This window comes from Branchiostoma belcheri, unplaced genomic scaffold (genome assembly GCF_001625305.1).
Source record: "Branchiostoma belcheri isolate BF01 breed outbred unplaced genomic scaffold, Haploidv18h27 scaffold7, whole genome shotgun sequence".
Lineage (NCBI taxonomy): Eukaryota > Metazoa > Chordata > Leptocardii > Amphioxiformes > Branchiostomatidae > Branchiostoma > Branchiostoma belcheri.
In genome coordinates, this window is record NW_017804353.1 from 2,777,399 (window position 1) to 2,792,415 (window position 15,017).

General features: G+C 43.7%; 3 protein-coding genes across 3 annotated transcripts in view; all 3 read right to left on the minus strand.

The window, feature by feature from the left end:
• Positions 1 to 1,400, minus strand: part of LOC109484661 (leukocyte elastase inhibitor-like) — a 7,883-nt gene extending 6,483 nt beyond the window's left edge. Inside the window, exon 1 of the mRNA XM_019788009.1 lies at positions 1,119 to 1,400. Within this exon, the coding sequence (XP_019643568.1) occupies positions 1,119 to 1,317 (199 nt within the window). The 5' untranslated portion in view covers positions 1,318 to 1,400. The remainder of the gene's footprint in view (positions 1 to 1,118) is intronic.
• Positions 1,401 to 3,090: 1,690 nt separating this feature from the next.
• Positions 3,091 to 7,660, minus strand: LOC109484352 (leukocyte elastase inhibitor-like). The gene is made up of 11 exons (XM_019787604.1): positions 7,642 to 7,660; positions 7,435 to 7,494; positions 7,224 to 7,268; positions 7,073 to 7,129; positions 6,574 to 6,754; positions 5,862 to 6,020; positions 5,332 to 5,482; positions 4,791 to 4,942; positions 4,293 to 4,460; positions 3,604 to 3,790; positions 3,091 to 3,273 (listed from the first exon to the last, which is right to left on the minus strand). Exons 1-11 carry the CDS (start codon positions 7,658 to 7,660, stop codon positions 3,106 to 3,108), a joined length of 1,347 nt encoding a protein of 448 aa, XP_019643163.1. The 3' UTR covers positions 3,091 to 3,105.
• A 172-nt stretch (positions 7,661 to 7,832) lies between these two features.
• Positions 7,833 to 14,038, minus strand: LOC109484353. The gene is made up of 12 exons (XM_019787605.1): positions 14,033 to 14,038; positions 12,748 to 12,890; positions 12,242 to 12,351; positions 11,754 to 11,867; positions 11,394 to 11,498; positions 11,168 to 11,203; positions 10,684 to 11,025; positions 10,151 to 10,288; positions 9,672 to 9,809; positions 9,235 to 9,340; positions 8,609 to 8,762; positions 7,833 to 8,216 (listed from the first exon to the last, which is right to left on the minus strand). The coding sequence occupies exons 1-12, from the start codon at positions 14,036 to 14,038 to the stop codon at positions 7,833 to 7,835; spliced, it is 1,776 nt and encodes a 591-aa protein (XP_019643164.1).
• Positions 14,039 to 15,017: the final 979 nt, after the last annotated feature.

Here is a 15,017-nt window from a genome sequence, read left to right on the forward strand (position 1 = left end):
AGACTCTATAGTATGTTGGCCACTGGTCGTATCTACATGTGTCTAGTTGGCCCAGCTGGCATGTTAACGTTCCAGAAAAGAATGAACTCAGGGCAAAGTCTAAAGTCTTACTGAAGTAGAATGTAATCAATTCAAATTATAGAAGCTTTATTGACATAATAGAAAGTACAGCAACTTCCTTATGTTTAAAAAACAAACTACGAAATAGAAATACCAAAAAAATCTTTAAATTCTACTTACTGAACAATAAGGATTAACATACGTGTAAGTAGTAAATCTATAGTATATTATAATAAAGGGTTAATGCACTGCCCCGAGTTGTATATGGTGTCATAACTGCATGAGCAGCTGCCATAACCACCGAATAAACCACCGTGTGAGCGAAGCGAACGAGGTGGTTTATGAGGTGGTTATGGCAGCTGCCCATGCAGTTATGACACCATATACAACGAGGAAAAGGCAGTGCATTAAAATTATTATCATATAGCCTATCCAAACTGTCAATCAACACAATTCCTGTTTGAAATACAACAGCTTTAATATATATACATACATAAAAATACATTCGAATATATTATACGCTTTAAAACAAATCTGGATAATTTCATTTAATGCAAATTGTAGTTTAAATAAAGCTAAACAAAACAGTTTATTGGACAGAAAAATGCTACAAAGGTTTACAGAAAGAGTCGCATGCCCCTATACCCTATAACATAATGGTATCAGCCATAACACGACATGTGCTGTTATTCCGCCATAACACCACATGTGCTGTTATCGGGAAATAACAGCACGGTTATCCGGGCCTCTGATTGGTCCACGCCGTCCGGCTATATGATAATGTCATATATCAAATATCATATCATAGATGTATTGTTTTATGACATAATCATTGGACACACTCGAAACCGACTTCAATACTTTTAAATCGTTCAAGGAATACAAAGTGATTCGCATTTAATAAAATTTTTGATTTTGCCTTTCTTCATCATATCATATTATACAGTTATTTCTCAATGATGCCAGACACACTTGAAACCAACAAAGTGCCTTATCCGAACAGTGCTTTGCGACCGTTTAAGATCATTAAGGGGTATGAAATAACACCTGATACCTACCGGTAGTGTCTACCTCTTTGCCGTCCACAGTAACATTACACTCCAGCTGGGGTAACTCCGGCATGGCAGACGTGGTGTAGTCACGGGCGGCTTCACGACACTTCATCAGATCTCCGGTTGAGCCATCCTTACTGGACACCACTGTGACAACGACTACGCACCACAGAGTGACGCTAAGGCCTCTTGATAGCACCACCATTGTGAACTGTTCACTACTGCTGCCTGTACAACGTCCGTTGTTCAACGGACTACGTGAGACTGAGGTTAACGCGCGGGCTTCTTATCAGTTTTGCGTGACTCGGCAACTTGGAAATCACTTCCTGTGCTAGCTGCGCAGGCCTGTTGGAGCGGTGCCAGGGTGTGTTGTCCATCTTGGCAGAGTCCGGAGCTGTACTGTGTCTGCCGCTGCGAGATTGTGTCTGTCTGTCTAGTACGTAGCTGCACTTGTCAATATAAATCTGAGGGGGTGGGGGTATATGGTAAATAGTTATGGCCGCATGCATTACTGTAGCCTGGGTACCATCCGGACTTTCGTTGCGGAGCGAAAATCCGGATGGTACTCAGGCTAGCATTACTGTTGGATAGTTTCTTTCTAGACCCTTTACACTCTCAGATAATGCAAAATCACACATCCATGAAATAACTTGAGATTGTCAAAGGAAACACGTTTAGGCTGTTTTTTTTTGCGACAAAAGTGACGTTTTTTTTTATCAGCCCCTGAGTCATCATGGTTTCGGTGACCCTCTTGGTCCTTTAGTGACACCAGGAACTGTTCTACGTAAGACACCGGATGTGTATGTTACGTCAGTCACCGTCCGCGGCCGTCGGAGTTATTACGTCACACGTGACGTCACTCAGTGCTACTCGATTTGTGAGCTGGTGGGCATTGATGATAGACCTGGAGGGGTTAGGGGTGAATGCTGCTGTTTGTAAATGGAATATGGATCTAGTGGATACAAACGTGAGGGTCATATTCAACCTCATATGTGTGGAATGAAATGAAATGACAGCACGTTTCTGGCAAATTTTTCTCGACATCCTGTTATACAACATACATGATATCATGAAAATCCTACATAGGAACACACAACCTGCTCACCAATGACTACTCTTACAACGTTTGAACTGACTTTTCAGTATATTACAAAATGACTTATAAATTAATGAATTATTTTATGAAATGATACATTATATCTAAACTCTAATAACAACAAAATTATTTTGACTGTCCTCTCTATCTCTGCTATGGCATCTTTTTGACAACTTGACAATTCACTTCAGCATTGTATATGGAATAAGAATTTAACATGATAGTTGGTTCATACTGTAAGTCTCACAACAAGCGACCTAAAACTTGGTAACATTTATTCCTTATTTGTAGCACCGTTCGTTTGAATAGATTTGGATGAATATAGCACCTTGTGATGACTACATGTACATATCTGCTAACATATGTACTACTAACATGGCCAGAAAACATGTACTCCATTTTCATATTGTTAACTTCTCAAATATGAGTCCTAATGAAAGGGCTTTTTGTATTTTACAAAGTCTTTTAAAGTGTTATCAATAAGTATACAGCGTTGAAATTATACATTCACCAAGTATTTAGTAATATATTTAAAGCTTCCTCTTTCTCTTTTCTATGAAACAGACACCTTTTTATAAAGAACAATCTAAACTAGCTAGCTGCCTTTCTTAAACTACTAGTATTTTGTGGTAATTCAAATGTATCAAAGGAGCTTATGAAGCAATACTGATAATACATGTACCGTTACACCAATCAAATGTAGTGATTGTTTCAATGCTTTCGTTCAGTTTTCGTCTATGTTATTAGCAACAGAAAGCTGCTATTTATAGCAAATAATAGATACAGACTGGCCAATCCTCTTGATTCTCGTCTCGTGTATTCTCGCGAGAGTTTCTTACATATGCCTTACAGGGCGGCGATATAGTATGACGTTAGAAGTTCATGAGGGCAAGGACCTCAATTTCTTGGATCGACAAGACGTCCCAGGAATAAGACGGCTCCCGTTCTCTTGTCTCGTATGAAGAACATGAAGGGGTGATCCGCTCTGAATTCAAATCCGCGCCGACTCCGGGCCGTTACTGCTGCGGTCAGTGTAGTAGCGCCCTCTGCCTCTTCTTGGCTGACCTGCAAGGTAAGATGGCCCTTGGTGTGTGGTTTGCTGCACGCTTCTTACGGAATATTACATCTATTTAAAACGTCTTTTTACATTTCTTTATAGCAAATAATATATGGATATAAATGTCTGCTGAAAGACGTCAAAATATCTTTCCTACTGATAGACAGCTAGAGACTAGGATGGAGACTCCAGAAATGTGCCTGATCCTAACACTAACCCATTCAGGCATAGAAATACATTTGTATATAGATAGGCACGGTTCTGCATACGATAGAGACTATCCAGAACCGTGCCTGCTCCTAACCCTAACCCTAACCCATTCTGGATCCGATCCGTACCTCTATGACGGCCTTGTGCAGCGCGTCCGACACGTGCATGCCGGGCTGTGCCGTCATGCCGGACAGATCTGCGCGGTTCTGGGAGAACAGGTCGTCCAGCCCCATGGCGGTGAGCTGCGCCTTCAGGCTGAACTCCTCCGTCAGACGGAACTTCGGCAGGAACACAGACCCCTCCAGGGGCAGGTATCTGGGACGGAAGGCGGGAACAATTTTGTTTTATTTTCTTACCCATATAATAAACTCTCCATTCTATTTTTTAGCAATGGCAACGGCCTCGTGTACGTAATTTCTTAAATTTTCTAATCAAAGTTGGTTTTCAGCTTCAGAAAACATCTATGTAACAAGATATAACGTTCTTGTTGTATCTTTGTATAATTTCCCAAGAGACCAGGACGCTTAGCTTGACGTCGGTAAATTGAAGGTTAGACACCCAGAAACATCCAGAAACACCAATAGCATCCACAATCTTTACCAGTGTCACTGGTGAAAGGTAGTGGATTCTACCTGAAACGTCTGACCAAATGGCAAATCATATCCAGTTGCTTGAGTAACGTTTTTGGCATGCTAGGACAGAAATTAACCATTGGATTTCTGTCCGTCTCTAATTGTACATCTCTATGATGTCAGCTCTACATCAGAATATAACAAGTTCTTTTGTGGGTGAGTTTAAAAATTACATAGAAAACCACCTGCGAAAGATCCTGTTCAGCGCTCTTCTGGTCAGCTGACTCTGGAGACGATCCAGTCCGTCCCTCTGATTGGGCAGGATGATATCCATGACGATCTCGTTCCCAGAGTAGGGTAGCTCCACCGCAGCGCAGTCCAGATTGGGGTCTTCTGTTACGTTAAACTCACCACTGGAACATGTGGGAAAGAATTGTAGCAGAAATGTACATTTCCTACATTATTATTAGATTAATATGTACATTACGATGTTTGAAATCCGCAGGGCATGTGTTGAATTCTGTATGTATGTAATTTGGTCATTGTACAGCAGCCAAATTGCCAAAATCGAAAACGTAATTAAAAAACTAGATGTAGGATTTTTAAAACGTCTCACGCACAGTTTTGAAACAAATTGAGTACCCTGTTGGCCAAATAACCCCAAAGGATACTGTACCTGGCAACTTTTATTATTTTCAGATAACGCATAGTTTTTGGTAAATGACAGCCAAGGTTTTACGTACCTCAGTTGCATCATCGGAACGTTCTCTGTGCGTTCGGGTGTGACGTAGAAGTCCGCCATGTTGATGACCTGAGGGTCAAACTCCGTTCTCCACTTCCCCGCGAAGTACACGGCGTTCACCAGCACCAGTTTGGTCAGAGGCTTCAGCAGACCCTGTGTGGGTGAGTCATGTCACACGGGAACGGTTAGGGCCCGGTTAAATACGTCGAACGGTCGCAAACTAACTTAAAGTTAAACTTAAACTATCATGAAAGTTCATCTGTGTTAGTAGTTACATGTTTAAAGTAAAATTCTTAGATGTGTCACAGCACATTTACATCGAGTCACCGCGATGGGGGCCGAAATCGTCTACCAGATATCTTTGACCCAGTGTCGACGTCACACCTCAAAGAAGCCACGTGACAAGTCTACCAGTCTACTGAGGAAGGCCAGGGTGACTGGGCGAAAGTTCTAGGTGCGAGAATTTTTTTGTGTTGGATCAAAAGTTTTAACTTTAAGTTTAACTCAAACGGCCTTCTTGTCAACCGTGTATAAGGTCTGACCTGTGGAATGACGCCGTTGACTTTCCCGCCAGTTTTCCCGGCCACCCAGGAGTTGATGGCGAGTCTGGCCATCTCCTCGTCCGAGAACTCCACCGTGGCGAGGGACGAGTGGTAGTGCCGGGACGTGTCCATCAGGAAGTCGTGTCTGAAACTGGACAGATGGAGATTTATTTAAGAGCTTTAGAAAAAAGACTAAGTACCAAACTAGTAAATAATTGTTGGACATAAAGTTTAGCCTTTTTTTCATATTGTTGAGGAGCTGTTCAAACCAGCCTAACAAACTACTGCTCTGTTTATTCTTACTCAAACACATACTGTTAATAGCACATGGTGAACAGCCCATTCAGCTATGTCCTACCACTTGCTACATAATGTAATCCACCACCAGCAACTATATGGTGACAGCCATCTGGTCCAGGTCACTAATCTTTGGCCTTATGTGTTTGGAGAAGAAGAAGCTTAAGGAAAAGACTAAAACAAGATGTTTTCCTTCTGCGAAGGTATAAAACATAAGATCATGTTGTCTCTACCTCATTCCCGCCTGTCCGAACAGGCGGTTGGCCTGCACAAACGTGTACTGCGCCTCTTTACCGGAAGTTGAAATGACGTCTTCGACGGCCGAGAAGGTCGAGTGCATGTCGGCCTCGTTTCGGAAGTGGTGGAACCTCAGAACCTTCTCCATCTGGTACCTATATAAGAACAAAGTATACGTTTTTACTTCTCGGAATGCCGGGATGGAAGTACTGTTTTTGTGGCACTGGTTTAGGGGATTTGTATGTATCTTGTCCTCACCAGCAAGGAGTGGCATTGAGAGGGCGGTATATCCTTGGTAGAAGGATGTAGTATGAGGTAGCCAGCACTGTGTATTGTGTAATCATGGTATGATATGACAACGTACGAAAACGTTTTGAGCTGTACGTTGTATCCAGGACCGTGCTTTGTCCAGAACCATGATCAGGCACGGTCCACACATACCCAGAGCGTGCCTGGGGCAAATCTTGGATACGCGGAGACTATCCACAGACCGTGCCTGATCCTCATCTTAACCCATTTAGGAATAGAACTAGATAGGCACGGTTCTGGATATGATAGAGACTATGTAGAACCGTGCTTGGTCTTAACACTTACCACTAATCGATTTGGTCATAGAACCTGATATGCACAGTTCTGGATATGATATAGACTATCCAGAACCGTGCCCTGTCCTAACCCTAGGCCCGGTTCTGGATACGACATACATACCGTGTGTTCCCCCTAGCTCCTATGTATGTCATGGCCATGGCTGCTGAGATGCTGAGTGGGGAGAAGACGATGTTCCTGTCCGTGCTGTCACACAGCCGCCGGAACAGCCCCAGCGCGAACCCGCGGGTAGACTCCACCAGAGAACTCAGCACGGACGTCGCCTCCCAGGACGTCGTCACACCTACAGTGTATATATGATGCTCCGTGAATAATTCCACCAGGTTGATAAATGATTGAATGCCAAACTTGTTTATTCACAACCAGTTGTTACGAGTAGACGTTTCGATGACCGTCTGTCATCTTCGTCAGGGCAATTATGACTGCACAGTGAATCATTGATATTTACCCTGATGAAGATGACAGACGGTCATCCAAACGTCGGCTCTTGTAAACATGTGAGCTTAATTTACATTCAATCATTTCCCATCTTCATTGCTATACTATTCTGTAATATTATGTTTCCATGCTTGATTCAAATTTACGCCATGGGCGCACCGACCTGAAGATGCGGATACCGTCCTCTGTCTTCCTCGTAACCTTGCCGGCGGTTTTCGACCTAAGAAATGAAGAAAGTAGTCATATTGATACCATCAATTAAGTATATTGAATGTTCAGTTTCTAAAGTCTAGGTGCAGCAAAGTTTTTTTTACCATTTTTGATCTTCTTTTTCCCTCCTCTGTTCGTCCGGCCATCAGCTGCAGTAAAAGATTTTCTGTTAGTCGACGAACTGATATCAGGCTATCGTTAAAGACTCAAAATACAGAAAATGAAATGAAATCACAATTTCTCATTGTTTGTTAGGGTGCCTAATCGCTCTGTGAGGCCACTGGCCGTCTAAGGAAGTCAGGAAATGAATCGTACTTCTGATTCGGACAATGGGGGACGTCACTGTTGTTCGTCGGCCGCCTGTTCTCGACGTACCTGTTGTTTCAACAAACAAGACAACATAGAAAAGACAGATATGAATAAAAATGTTGATTATTAATTGAGACACGTTAGAAGAAGGTGATTAACTATGTATTTGCTTCTGAAAGCGAAACATGCTTCGTAAAAAATCTTTTATCACACTCAATGATGATTTTGTCATTTACCTACGAAATTTTCAAATTGTTCCTTTCTTCATTAGCTTTGCCTTCTATTTGAGATATTAAAGTTAAAGATAGTCTCATAGCCTTTTTCAGCCCTAAGGGGCAGTGGGTTGGATATTACAAAATTATTATAAGCTATGATCTAAAGTCTTGTAATTTCTACACAGAAAGTTAGGTAGACACAGAGGTTCGATATACCGCACCCACTGATGAGTCGCCCTCCAGATTCGCACTGTCTGCTTCGTAGGTCTTTCTGACGTCGCCGTGTTTGTTTCCTTCCACTTCTGCATTCTTTTCTTCTGTCGTTCCTTCCACGTCGTCTTCCACGCCTTCATCCCGCAGTCTGTCGTTCTGTCTGTCGGGAGGCGGGTCCGTTGTCTTGGGCGGAGGCGGTGGAGTTGGCGGTGTAGTGGGCGGTGTAGTGGGGGGGACGGTGGGTGTAGTGGTTGGTGTAGTGGCTGGTTGTGTGGTGGTTGTTGGAGCAGTGGTTGTCCGGAACGTAATGATTTCAGGTGGAAGGGTGGTCAGAAATTCTTCATGGGATGCAGATTCTTGCTTTGGAAGAATAACAAAATATTAGCGTAATATACTATATATTATGGAATATTTTGAGCTATTCTCCAACGCGAACAACTACTAGTATCCAAATCTTTAACGGAATCAGTCTGTCTTCCTCGGCTATCTGGCCCAATGGGTGTGGTCACGTGATTTTGTGACGTCAGCAATGGGTCAAAGGTCGTCGGAAATCGATATGGTCGGAAGTTGATATCGCCCCCCGTCACGGTTGAGAGGAAAAACTTTCGGTAAGGAATTTTTTGAGCTGTAGAACTCATATTTTACTAACGCACGTAGACTTTCATGCCAAGATTATCTTGTATATTAACCTTGACTATAAATGAAACGTTTTTTTGTATTGATGCAAAAACAGTGCAGAAACGTGGCCCTACCCGTCTCGCGTACTGCACCCACTGCAGACAGTACCGCCGGACGTACTCCAGACCCTGCCGGATGTGCTCCTCGTACAGACTCGCCATGATCTCCTGACTACAGCCCGACGTGAACAGGATCTCACCGTAACACCGGTACAGCCCGCTCTGCGCTCTATAGTGATACAGGACAATACGGGTTATAATATCTCACTTTAACAACGGTACAGCCCGCTCTGCGCTCTGTGAAAATAAGCAAATATTATCGGATTTTTTTCGGACTAGCGAATGTTAAGAGTTCGTAACAAATTGGATGACACAGGTTGTGTGGGTTTTGTTTTTGGTGTTTGCTTGTGCGTCCGTTTCTATCGGGTGACAGGACGTAAGATGGGAAATGGTGTACCTGCAGACTGATAGGAAGGTCGAATTGGAGGTCAAAATGTTTTCTGCATGCTATGAGCGCACGCCCCTCACCATCCCACACCTCCTGACAGCAGCCCAAGACAGGACAGTCTGGCACAATCTCTGCCTTGTCCCCCTACGACCAGTGTCGGTCATGGGACTAGGTATGTATGTATGTATAAAGAAGCAACAGCAGAATATGTACAGAATTATCGAGAATCCTAGAATTGTTGACAGTTAATTACCTGCAGTACTCCTGCGGGTCGTTATGAACGTTCCGCTGTGACGTCCTCTGAAAGTCGTCGAAACACTTGCTGACGCCCGCCTGGAACGTGCGCCGGCAGCGGCGGTCTGGCGGGAAGACAAGGTGACAAACTCAGAACACATTCGTCGTAAGATTTTCATACTATTGCAACTGAGAGCATTGTTGGGGTTGTCGTGCATGTGTCGCTAACAATTAAGCTTTCTTGTTACCCAAAAGGCTTCCCTAGAGCCTAGTCGGCGGATGATTCAGTCGTAGCCTGCTTTGAAATCTTACAGCTTCAAATTTGATTGATCGTACGACGAATCTGACTGCACCGTTACGAAAAATACCACACAGCATTGCAGCATACAGCATTTATTTACTAGTTTAAAAAATGCCCAAATTTGTAACTGGCTGTAAACTCATCACATCACATACCTGGATCCTCTCTACAGCGGCAGACCTCACACCCGGAGTCGTCCTGGTCCAGACCCCAGTCACAGTGCATCCACTCACAGTCGGGCGGCCGGCAGATCGGCGTCTGGGCCTGCGCCGCTCGGAACGATACTGCATAGTCTGCGGCAATACAGCGTAATAACGGTGCGTTAGCTGTTAGTAACGGGACGGAAATATTGTTTTGGGTGGAGCTAATATATGCTAGGGTTGTATGTTTGGGTTCCAAAGTGATCATGAGTGGGCGGAGATTGGGCCTCACTTGATTAACAGGGTTTTCACCCGGTATGTGTTCAAGGATGTTCTCGCCAGGAATGTATGAATCATAAACCATGGTGCAATAGACCTTGAATAGTGGGGTAAGTTTCACCATACAAACGCATGAGTATTTTATAATGCAATTCATGTCTTTATTTTACGCTTCATAAATATTTCTATTAAGTAATTATTTGAACCCCACTGACCTCTGCCGGGTGGTTCGCACTCGCAGACCTCACAGTCATAGTCGTCTGTGCGGTAACCATGGGAACAGTGGAGGTCACAGGTCAGCTCCTGACAGAAGGTGGGCAGACGGCGGGACAGTCTGTTCTGTTCCACAGGCACTGCAGACGGAACAATGGTTAGTAGAGTTTCTAAAAATAAAAAAAAAACTTCTTGCACATCTCAAAGAATTTGCAGAAATAACAAAAATGTCCTATGTCAGCTACTGCAATGACTACAGTACTAATCACTGCAACAACAACAACTAAGATCGTGCTGAATCTTGAACTTTTCATCTAAACAACTTCTCGACGGTAATTTCAAAACTCTCTTTATGACAAAGAATCAAATACGTAGCACATCGCCATCACAATAATATACAGTCGAATCCTGAACAGTAGAAATCGCCTAACTTGTATAGAGCGATGTGATAATAATTGATCTCCATGCTGCCTAACCCCATAACCAATGCAGGCTACCTTAGCAGGCTGAAGTTTAAACTTTTTTTTACAAATACCTTCATCTTTACACGCGCAAATCTCACAGCCGTAGTCGTCCTCCCTGTATCCTCCCGCGCAGCTCAAGGAACAGTCCAGGTCCTGACATCCGAACCCGGAACTTTCCGGACCGTCTTCTACTCTGTAGAACAAGTACCCGCTTCCTAACTCGTTGTCTTCTTCTACTATTGTCTGTTCTGTCGTTGTTTCTGCCGGAACGGTCGTTGGTGCCATGGTTATTGTTGTAGCTATTGTTGTTGTTGTTGGTACTGGGGTTGTGGGAAGGACGGCAGTTGTGGTCGGCTCTGCTGTCGTTGTCGTTGTTGTTGAAGGAATGTGTACTGTAGTTGTTGGGATGGCCGCTAGGAGGCGTATTGAGGTAGAATGTTAGTGAGTTCTTACAAAATGAAATGGAGAAAATACCGACATAGATTGATCTACATATGATTAAAATACGTTCAGAGAATTAGGCAGTATCAATTATCCTAAGAAACGGTTACTTACGAGTGGACGTCGTCAAAGATGGCGAGCAGTCATCCCCTGAGGATAAGAGATGTAGTTATAAAACTTTTAGTAAACACCCCTCAGCAATATTCAACTATTCCATGATCATCTGTACTCACCATAGGTGGTTTTAAAATGGTTACATATTATAGCCATCTGTTGATCTATGGCTTCTGACTAATTAAGAACTGCCTATATTGACTAAAAGGAGTAGCGTTATTCTAACCGTTATGTGGTGTGTTGGTGAGGCGGTTGTACGGAATCACACACACGGTGTACAGCTTCTGGTCCAGCCGTTTTCTAGTCTCTGCTGGGAGGGTGGGCTTCCTGCCTGTGAAAAATTCACATTTTCACAACAAATCACGTGATAACTAGAACATAACAACAATAGTTTGTACTTAGCATATCTCTTCTGTACATAACGTCTGTAATTTTTCTCTCACGGCCAGTGGAAGATTAGCTTTTCAGTGAGCTAAAGCTGGATCGAGATTGTTTTCTTTTCCTTTCCCGACAAAGTTTTTTTGTAAGAGACAAATGAGGTAGTGTGACTTGATGCGTTGTCTTTTGTGTTTGCTAGTGTACCTACTGAGTATCCATGCGAGGTTCATGTTCCTCCGGCAGGTCCCGTCCGAGTTCCTGACCAGACAGTTGTAGAGTAGAGCGTAGTTCTGGTAGTCCGTGTCTAAGATCCACAGGTCACCTACGGGAAGAAAAATCGTCATGTTTCGTAATGGTTAGGGTATTTGGCTCTGAACCCATAGGTACGGGGTTCGAATCCCCTGACATGCCTAGTCGTTGTGCCCTTCGGAAGGGCCCGTTTTCCTCACTTCACTCAGGTGTGATTAAGTACTTAGTTTCGGTTAGGGACGTCCCTCGACTAGGGCATTAAATGAAGGCCCGTGTTTGATCGAAGAGAGCCAAGCCTCAAGCACGTTAAAGAACCCACCACACTTATCGAAATTTAGTAGGGGCATACCCCTGTGTGAGTGGTTCAAACCTTACAGTCCTATGGCTGCACCTCGAGTCTTTGAAAATGCAGCTCGTTAAATGGATATGGATACACGCTGTTCTTACCTTCGTCGAACGGGTAGTTGAACCCGGCGAACTTGTAGGTGAGTTTGGCGGGAGGATCGTAACTGGTGGTCATCAGACGGCCTGGGATCATCAGCTGACACCGACCGTCACTATGGAAACGGAAGGGGAAACGGTCGGAGATCAACTTGTGAGACACTGGTGATACTAGCTGCTTTGTGGAATTTGTGCAACCCTCGTAAAGCTATACCTCTGTTTACTGCATATTGTATCATTGTCCAGTTACCAGGCTGGTTCTTGAAGATGGACTCCGGTTAGTTGGGCAGTCCTGGTCGACGTATATACCTCTTTTCATACAGGCTAATAAATCAAATCTATGTCAAGCTTTGTATTTAAAGCTGGTGTTTTTTTAGTAACCGACGTATCTGCATTTCGAGGAAGCTCCGCACTGTGTCGCTAAGGCAAGCGAACAAACGAATGAATGAGTGATAAACGAGCATACGAATGAATCTATGAATTAATAGATCATGTATGGATGGTTTACTCACAGTTTTCCGAAGTACGAGACGGAGGCGTCCCTGCCGTTGGGCTTGACGTTAAACACGAAAGCGCCCCCTATCGACACCAGGTCGGGATGGCCGCGGAAGGAGTGATGTCTGACCCGGGCGATTTCGTACCACTTTCCGCCGAACTGAAGGGACAGAGAATAGCAGACAAATTTAATTTCTAACTATAAAGTTTACATTTGTAAAGAAAACACTTCATGTTTACCTTTACAAGGTCTAGCTCAATAAACCACTGCTCCGATTATTCTTATTCAAACATGTAAACACAATAAACCAATATTCATATACATGTGTATATCTTGACCAGCCCCTCCAACTCTGTCCTGCCACTTGCTACATACGTAAACATAACTATATTTCCGTGAAAAGTAGGGGTGACTCGGTAGTTAATCTAGGCAGAGTCAATGTTGTATCGTACTGTGCTTTCTATTGAACTCTGCCTTGTTTTACCGAAAGAGCTGCTTGGGATCAATTCATTTGGCTCGGCCTTGAGAAAATTAGACAGTTTGGCAAAGACGTTTGGCTGCGAGAATGTTTATATTCAGTTAAGATGCCAAGGGAGGATTAGCCACGTAGACCCTAAATTATCCTAACGTCGTCTGGTGCTAGTCTCAAAGCAGAGATTTTGGCTTCGACTTATTGTTGACGATTCGTTTTATCTGGCTTTCTTCTTTGTACTATTATCTTTTTACGGGTGGCCTGTATTGGGTACTGCCCTGGCAATTTTATACTGCCCTGCAGCTACCTAAAATCTGGTTGGAGATTAGCCTGGTGCGGGAAGGACTTTAACTTCTTTTAATGCCGTCTGGACAAAATTAGAGCAAGTTTGGCAGGCAAGTTCGGCTGTGAAAACATTTTTATCTTCAGCTATATTTAGTAACTGTTTAGCTTTTCATGTGACCCATGAGAGCGAAAGAAGATTGTCCTTCTGACATCCGGATTAGAATAGACACATTGTAGCAGATAGAGGCTTGCACTGGATACATTGTACATGTAGGAGAGTAACAGACATATATACATTGTAGCAGAGCTTTCTGTACATAGACACATTGTAGCAGAGACGTGGCACAACAGAATAGACACATGGCAAAGTTTGTAGCAGATAGAGACGTTCACTAGATACACTAGTACTGTCAGACGTTTCACACATAATATTAGACACATTGTAGCAGAGTAACAGACACATTGTAGCAGAGACTTCTGCACATCAGATCCACTGTTTGTTGTACTTGTCGAAAAGGCCTAGGGCTAGGAGCGTACGACGAACCTGCATCTACCGTATATATCATCTGTCATTGAAAAATGCCTTAGAACTGGTTAGAGATCACTGCCGCGTTTTTGTGGCGTTTCTTTATTCATTTATTGTTTCATGTGGCGAGCTCACAGTGAAGCGAGAAAAAGTCTAAGAAGACGCAGGAAAATGCCCAAGAAAAAAACGTACGAAAACAAACCAAGGGCGTTTCTCTTCGCTTTCATGTCACATTGACCTGTTTTCCAGGTGACCTCTGGGTCAGACACACATCTTTTAGGAGAATAAACCGATGTAGCCTCTACCAGGCTTTCAGGTTGCCAAAAGAGGAGAAATTGGCCATATATACTGACAGTGTCGTCAGACGAGAGGCTAGAATGTTCTATCTCCTTGCTGACCAATTGTCCTCCTATCCAAGTTTATCTCCAAGCAGATCTTTCGGTTGGGTGGCAAAAGACAGTATCCATTGGCCATCCTGTATCCATTGGCCGTCCTGTATCCATTAGCCAACCTTCGGTGGCTAATGGACACTCCTCTGGCCAATGGATACTGTCTTGCCACCGAAAGATCTGCTTGGAGATTAATCCAAGTAGGTATCATACTTTTATGTTCGTGGGTCATCAATCTTCAGTATGTTATCAAGTTTTGCTCTCCTGGACGACTATCTGTCATTTTGCCACAGGTGAGACAACTGATGGAGAGGTTGAACTCAAATAAACCCCAACACTAATAAACTCTGAAACGTGCCCGAGACTCTTATTTTTACTCCGCGTCCCAAATCGCATGGCACCCACCCAACCCCGGAGCGACGTGCCGACAGAACGTGTGTGGGTGCGCGGAAACTCGCCAACATCCGTCACCCTGCCCCGGACACATAGCCTCTACCAGGCACCACGGATCGCTGGAAAAATAGTAGAAATTGGCCGAAATAAAGGGATAGTATACCAGAGAAGATCCAGGGCCATAGAAGCTCCACGGGTCGCAAATTGGAGCTTCTATGGCC